The sequence below is a fragment of the Wyeomyia smithii genome, chromosome 1 (genome assembly GCF_029784165.1).
Source record: "Wyeomyia smithii strain HCP4-BCI-WySm-NY-G18 chromosome 1, ASM2978416v1, whole genome shotgun sequence".
NCBI lineage: Eukaryota > Metazoa > Arthropoda > Insecta > Diptera > Culicidae > Wyeomyia > Wyeomyia smithii.
Window position 1 is genome coordinate 141,521,601 of NC_073694.1, and position 8,166 is coordinate 141,529,766.

General features: G+C 39.6%; 1 protein-coding gene across 1 annotated transcript; it reads right to left on the reverse strand.

Annotated features, from left to right (window-relative positions):
* Positions 1–2,519: 2,519 nt before the first annotated feature.
* On the reverse strand, positions 2,520–4,694 carry LOC129729104 (uncharacterized). Its single transcript, XM_055687588.1, has one exon. The coding sequence runs from the start codon at positions 4,482–4,484 to the stop codon at positions 3,624–3,626; it is 861 nt and encodes a 286-aa protein (XP_055543563.1). The 5' UTR covers positions 4,485–4,694; the 3' UTR covers positions 2,520–3,623.
* Positions 4,695–8,166: the final 3,472 nt, after the last annotated feature.

An 8,166-nucleotide genomic window follows, 5' to 3' on the forward strand; every position in this document is an offset into this window, starting at 1 on the left:
CCGTGGATTAGTGGGAAATATGTAGATTTTTCATCCGAGTTTAAGGACTTATGGTTTATGTTTTTCCAAATTTTCCTCCAGTTTTATCAACTCGTGTTGTTATGGCTATAGGTGGCAGGGATTGTATTTGGAACTGGTATATCTCCTTGGCTTCAGGCTCATTTAAAAGGCGCTCTGGTAGACTGTTTATCAACAGCCTAATGCTGTGAAGGTAGCTTAATTCATTTGGAATGTGGTCATGCTGCATGTAGTGATCAACTAAAGATTCGGTATCCCTCGATTTTAAGTAACGGTTTGTTAACAACGATTTTGTTTTTAGGTCTAGTGCATGTAAACCCAATCCTCCTTTACTTTTCTTTCTAATGACATCGATGAATTTTACTCTCTGTGCAGGTACTCCTGCCCATAGGAAAAATCCTATTTGCTTCGTGAACATCGCAGTGTATTTGTTTGGTAGGGGTAATACGGATGCAATGTACCATAATTTTGAGCAAATAAATGTGTTTAGGAGGATTAATTTTTGTCTAAGATTTACCAGTCTCGGCCTATTCATCCAGAGTAACGGGTTAGTAGATCGGTATACTTTTTCCCAGTTGGCAGACACAGTGTCTTTTATGTTATTTTTAAAAACTACTCCCAAAACCTTTATTGCGCTCTTTTTATTGAAACCGTTCCAGTTGGGCCTTACCGGCCCGATTTCTAATGCTTCCGTTTTTCTCAGATTTAGTTTTGCACCTGCGACTCTGTTGAATTGTTGGAAACACAGTTGTATCTGTTCGACTTTTTCAGTATTTCGAATGATTATGGTTATATCATCCGCGTAGGCAAATACAGCTTCCCGATCAGAAAGGCATAACTAAAATGTTACAAAATTCTATCAACAGCAGATACAAGTAACATATTTTGATGCGATTTGGTATTTTCCCATATGCTTTTGGTAACAAAATTGAATCTGGATGAGTTATAATAATAGTTATCCTGAAACGAAGTTGTACTGAAGCAAGTTTACCAAATTTTTCGTCTTTATCAAAAGCTGTTATTTCTAACAACGGTTAATATTATACTGTTCTATAAACTATCTTGTTTTGTTAGATAGCTGATACATTAGTAACAAATTTTGATATATGTTTGATACTAGTAGAATCATTTCTGTTATAATTTCTGTTATTTTAACACCTAACGGGACCAAATAGAAAACACAGCCTGTAAGGTTTTTCCCATTACAAAATAACAACTTCTGTTACATTTTTGGTTTTTCTTTCTGATCGGGTTCTCTATGACCGTTACCGGTATTGATTAATCAGAGAAAACAACAACATTCTATAACAATTAAAAAAATAATTTTGAACTTTACAACTCTACATAAATCTGTAGATTTATAACCTCTCGCTCAACAATATCCATCAAAAAATCTGTCGCTCGCCACATTATATTTTTTTTTTGATTTTCCGATAGTTCCGTGTGGGTAAGTACCCACATGGATATTTTCCGAGTGAATACTACTACCCACACTATTCACATGAACCTGACCAATAATGTCGATGTCATCCGAAAAACCTAGAAGCATGTGCAATACTGGGAGTATTAATGTATTATTATGTGTCACACACAAGTTATTTCGAAAGTTGAAGCTTAAGAAATATAATGATTCAAAAAATTCAAAAAAAATTGTTTCAGAAAAAAACCAATGTTTGAATTTTATAGAAAACTACAGCATCAATTGTACCCTCCCCGTGAAACTCATGGCGGTATACTCTGAAAGTGTTCATTTTTATGTACACAAATTACTTTTCTTCTTTATATGATGTTGATTGAAAATCATCATACATGTACGTTGAATCTGTTTCTAGTGATTTTTACGTTAAGATAAAATCAAGGTTATGATGAATTGAGATGTTACCTTTCACCCTCTCAACTCGACTGATGTTGAGCGAAGCTCGAAAAGTGTTCGCGTTTGTGAAATGAAATTTATTTTCATTACGAGAGCACTTTTTTTTTCTTACCCTAGCCGTAAATCAGAGCTCTTAACTAGTGCGCTCGCTTTCCCATGGAAAAGGGGTGGAAGGGGGTACGACGACGGCTCGCCTACCCGTGGTAATAATAGTGAACCGGTGATGATTCAGTGGATTTTTTACGGTCCTTCCAGTCGCCGCTCGCCTACCTTCGCAGATGAAAAAGTAGATAAGAGCAGTATAAAGCCCACAATTACGCGAGAAGAAAGAAAGGAAAAAGCAGCTTCTTGCGAAGTACGCCTTGGCCGGACCAGTGGAATGCCTTTCTATCCGTTCAAGCACACGAACGTGTATTTAATATTCATCTTAGCGCAATAGTGAAAGAGCCCCGCCCGGTAATGTAAGAAACTGTGAACTCGGTACGGAGCTTTCATTCCGTTGGACAGCAATGTTGATCCGAAATTCGTTTGTTGTAGACTTTTAAAGATCTTCAAGCACGTCGACTTATCATAGCGGACATCAGGGAAGAGGAATGTATCGGACACAATAAACGAATGGAACGCAGCATGAATTTTTCGTTTTATTATTTTTTCACAACAAAACTAGTTTTTATTGAGTACTTTTCACTTACGGAAGAATGACCGGTTTGCTGTGAAAGGAAGGTGAATGAACAGAACGGAGAGCGGAGAAAGCAGGAAGAACAGGAATAAACGTAAAAGATAGACCGAAATGAAGGTTAGTTTGCCAGTAAGGTTTCACTGCTGTGGGGGGAAAGAATTTGTGGTGCAGTGAATCGGGATAATTTTCATGGCAGCCGCATTCTCCGACTGCTGGGTCGGTGCCCCAAAGAAGCAAAGGCCCGAAAGATGGTTACTGGGTGAAGAATGAAACGTTTGCATTCTGACGATGATTGTTTTTTAATGTATTTCGATGAAGTTTGTTGTTTTGGCGGTAAGTTCCACGAGTTGCCTGTGGATGAATTTTTACACTAAGGAAGAAAATTTCTACAGGAACGATGTAGATAAGTTGCACATTTCAGATACCTGTTGGAAGCTGACATATGCGATACGGCTAAGAAGGCTAGAATCTAGTAGAATAGAGGATGCTTAGAAGACGTAGGTTATGGGAAATTATAGTACAATAGAGTGCGTTTTTTTCTTAAAGTAAGCGCTAATAGTTAGCTACACTTGGAAATTATGCTTTCAACTTGAAAAGATTTGATTGTTTGAAGCTAGGTAGAAAAAGAGAGAGAGAGAGAGATAAATATGTATCAGACAAATCTTTGCTTGGCAGTTGATGTTCGTCACACAATATGCGTTTCAATTCTGTTTTTTTTGTTGTTTTTTTTCTGCTTTCTATGCTTGGTTTGCTTGCAATCTTGGCTAAATAAATTAAATTATTCCTAGCGTCTACTCAAACGCGAAAACTTGATGAATATTTCAAATAATTTAACTTATCAAAATCAATTACTGAAGACAGAACCTTCTAATTAAGTTAAATAAATAAAGGTGAAACCAATGATGCCAACAATGCACTCATTGATTCGAGTATTGAACGGTACTTGGGGCTTAACAGTAAACTCCTCTAAGGAGTACACTTGCAATCAGTTGCGAATTTCGTGTAACTAATGTCTCGACTATCGTTTCCAGGTCCATGATGGGGTGTGACTGCTTATGGTTTTTGGGCTTGATAGGCGAGATCCTGAGCATCGATGGCGCGTCCCCAGCCACTGCCATGTCCGGAACTGGCACCATAACTGCCGGTATCACCACCACCGAATGATCCTCCCAACGAATAAGCATCACCATGGCTCGTGGAATGGCTGCTAGTGTGGTGCGGGTGAGCAACTACCTCATAAGTGACATGCTTTTCTTGTGACAGCAGTTTCTTAAGACCAATGATGGCAGACAGAACAAGGGCAATCTTTCCGATCAGAAGGGCCTTACCGGCGATCAAAGCAATCGCTCCCAATAAAAGTGGCAGCAGAGCGGCAGCTTTCAGGGCAACGGCCAACATCAGTGGGCCTAAAATCTTGGCAGCCTTCTTTTTCTTGCCACGAGCTTCACCGGCGCCATCTTCACCTTCTTCCAAAAGATTTTCCGAAACATCCTCCAAGGCACGTCCAGTTGAAGTGACAGCGTTCACAATGTCGGATCCCTTCAGGTCAACCTTAATTGTATGAGTCGACAGGAAGTTCTGCAGCCGAGACAGGATTAGCTGCTCAATAGACTCGTCACCACTGAGGGAACGTGGAGCACCGTCAGTTTCGACTCCTGGCGTTTTAACAACGGTGACACCGTCGGTCAATGAGAACGCGCTACGCTTTGCTACCACTTTGTCAAAGAAGCTGAAGATCTTGTATTTCACACAGGACACCGAATCTGACTGCAAACAATCCTTGTAAATGCTGCTCATCAGGTCACCCTCAGTATTGATGGCATTTCGAGAGGTGCGGGTATCTTCTGCAGGTAATGCTGTTGCCACCGCTAGCACCACACATAACACTCCAACTGCTTTATAACTGAATGCCATTTTTATTCTGCTATCTAAGGCACTTGCCGATCACTCCCAGGGTTTGTTTGGGTTTTCCGATGGGACTGTTTTCACTTCCTCAATTGACAAATAAGCGTCGTCACTCCCCTGGAGGCTTCACAACCGGGATACAAACAAACGAAACGCACGAAAAACACGACGTGACCGCCGAGTACAAGGATTGGATATGATATGAAGTTGCAGAACGGACCGTCGATTTATATATGTGATACTTGTTTCTTAATTCCCCCCCATATCATTCGAATAATAAATTTTCCTGTTGCCAGTATTTACGTATTTAAGTTATTATTTTATCTGTATGTATTCCCTCTCTTTCTCGTGCCTCCACCAGCTCGACTGCGGCCAATGTACTGAGGCTTTTTCACTCAAACCAAGCGCCAGTTTCAACGAGAGCTATCTAGAAATTATACCGCGGGATGCGGCGGGTTCTTCGCGGGGAGACTTTCATTCATTCATCTCTTCAGCAGCGGTCTCTCTGCAGCGCAGCGCAGCGCGGCACAGCAAACTCACAAATCAAACGTCGACAAGAAGAAAACGGTTACGCTCAACTTGAACTTGATTGCAGCCTCACGCGCTGCACACGCAGGCCAAGACCTCTCAGACCGCATACCAGCCACTTTGATCTGGTCTGGCAGCGAAGAGCGCGCGAGAAGGCCAGCATTTTCTCTCTCCCCCATCGAATCTCCCAGAAGCTTTCCGCTCACTCTCTTTCACCGGTTTATTATTGTTTATCTTCTGTCTAGTAGCCCAAACCACAAGCGCTTAGCCTCCTATCCAACGAGCGATGAAAGAAAACGCCGTGTGATTCCCATCTCCGAAACGAAAGGTGACGAAGGGGGCCGAAAACAACATACAGCAGCACGGGAAAATAAAAACAGCACTCTAACTCTATGTGTATAGGTAGCACAGAAATTACCTTCACTTGGACGCGGATTTCCTTCTCGATGGTTGTTGGCTGGACCGACGCGTCGTCAACTTTGGAGTTCATTGGTCCACACTCGGCTCTACTCTCGAGTCCCCTTCGCTAGGAACGGATGGGTCGAATTTCCTATACGCCTGATCAGCGTTCGTGGTGGCTGCTGGGGTCCAAACTCGAGCGATAAGTTTCACCGACACCTCGATTTTCCCAACGACGGCAGCAGCAGCTTTTCCGGAATACACGGCGTCAGAGGTAAGTGAACTTCAGCCATTACGATCTCGCCTGCGAAATCACTTGCCACTGGCGGGCGGCTCGGCATGGCTGCGCTTAGCGGGCGAGGGAAATATATCCGTCGAGTTCGTCGCTTGTGGTTGATGATGGATGAAATCGCCGGCTCTTTGCCGATCGTAGATTAATTGAGCTATTTTGTTACGCTGCGCTGGTAAAGGGTTTGTATGCTTACTATTTTTTAACCAGTGGGAAGGGAATTTCTCACGGAAGCAGTGAAGTTTTCAAAAAACAGAGCGATAAACGAAGTGAGAATAGGTAGTTGCAACAATGGTTTTGTTTATGCCGTCTGCCCTTAGAGTGTTTTGACCTGTGTAATAATATTTTACTTTATATCATTTCGACTGCTATTTTGTTGTTCGCGGTTGGTTGGAATGCTAGTGTTGTGCATTTATGTTTTCATCACGTTGTGTCATATTTAATGTTGCATTGCGTCTCACGGCTAGCTGCGGCTGTGTGCAGGATTTGGAAGGGTTTATAGTACACTTTTTGTTGAACCCCTTAGTGACCAAATTTTGTTTATGATGATTACACTTCAAAATATTGTGGAATGATTTTTTTTATTCTTTCTTATTGCCTATGGTTCAGCTTAAATGAGTTACAGATGCTGACAAACAATGAAAAAGAAAAAAAGTAAAATACAGCAGTATTATTACTTGTTTGCCTTATTAAATTGTTTTTGTTTTGCACAAATTATCAATATTATCGAGTTATCAAGTGTCAACAACTTAGTGAATTAAATGGATACATAGGCTGGAACATGACCAAAAAATGTAATTTTTTTAGTAAGAAAATAAACTTTTATGAAGCGGGCATAAGAATAAAGAGGTTAAATCTAAGAATTGACGTTTATCCATTGCGACTATCAATTTTAAAACAAAAGAGCACGCACAGCAATTAAAACACCAGGCCTTAACTAGGAAAATGACATTCAAAACAATAAAACTGATGCTCAATCTTGTTATTTCTTCACACGTCATGACTCCCGTGTTCTTGAGTTTTGTCAATATAAGCATCTTGGTTTACATTACACGCTCCACTCTTTCTCTCTTCGTGATTGGTTGATTTATTTTGTCTCTTAGTTCATGCCTGATATGATTCATTTCTTCTTCACCAGATTTTTGTTTATATTTCTTCTCAGCGCTCTCACGAACTTCTTTAAAGCTAGTGAATGTGATCGCTCTTCTAATTCCAATATTTTTATGTTTTATGAGATCCACGCCTACAAAATTTTTCAAATAGCTCTCATTATTATCAGTATCTTTCGCTTAATCACTTTTACAGTTATTGTAAGTGTAAACAAGGTCTACCTCTTTAACTCTTGCAGGGCTTTGAACCTTCAAAACCCACTCCACTCACTATTTTGATTTTTGATGTCTTGTTATATTATATTCAATATAACCTAGGCTCTGAATGAACGCTAGTGAAACGAAGTCAAATAAAAAATTATCTTGATCTTGATTATGAATCAATTGTTTCCATTGAAACCTTCGTTACTACTTGGTGGTCAGCGAATGGCCTTTCACTCTCGGATTACTAAGTAAATCTTATAAAACAATTCCAAACGATACCCGATTTGGGAAACTGGCTGACTAAGCCCAATGTCACAGTACTGGCGTTACTTTATTTAAAGTAGGAAGTGTAACCACGTGTGCCTTACATTCATTTATAACCATTATCAATTGCCCTCAATTAAAAATGTTAGATAATATAAAGTTTTTAAAAAATCTGTTGAAGAGAAAAAGGGGTTCGTTGAATTACTATGCTTGAAAGAGATTTGGTATGAATCCAAACTTTTTCCATCATTAGATGGTAGATGACCTTGTCAATGTTTCTGGAACACGTGCAATAAAGCTGTGCTGTGCGGTACTTTTATTAGTTTAATGCGACATTTTTTCTTCGTTCGTCCTCTGGTGCGTTCATTCAAAGGTGGCCACTAGACAAAGTTCTCCAACGCGCTGTGCCTTCGAGAATTCAAACTATTAATGCTTCTCTGATTGAAAAAAAAAACCTAAATTAATCCACCTTGCGGTCAGATCCAGCCTTTCTCATTCAAACTTATTATTTGTAAAAGAAGATTTACATGAACGTTTCAATCCAATAAAGGAATATTCACTCTTAAGGTTCTAAAATATTGATGTTGTTATTGAAGTATAAAATTTGAAATTTTACGTAATGTTAGCGCTGAAGAAATAGCGAAACAAAAGAAATGACTTATAATTTCGAAAAATCACCAGCAATACCAGGAACGTTTGAACAGTACGATACCACATTTGAATTATGTTGAGGCTACATATATTGATCACAGCAGGTTTAGTTTTAAATAGTCTTTGAATTTCTTTTCTTTCCATAACTTCTGAACTACATATCAAATTGTTATGAAGTTTGTTATTTGTATGTTTGAGAGATGACTCGTTCGTATGACACTAGTTATGCTCGCATAAGTCGTGTAAT

What these genes read in the sequence shown, in the direction of transcription:
- LOC129729104 (XM_055687588.1), bottom strand. Translation starts at nt 4,484, where the DNA reads ATGGCATTCAGTTATAAAGCAGTTGGAGTGTTATGTGTGGTGCTAGCG.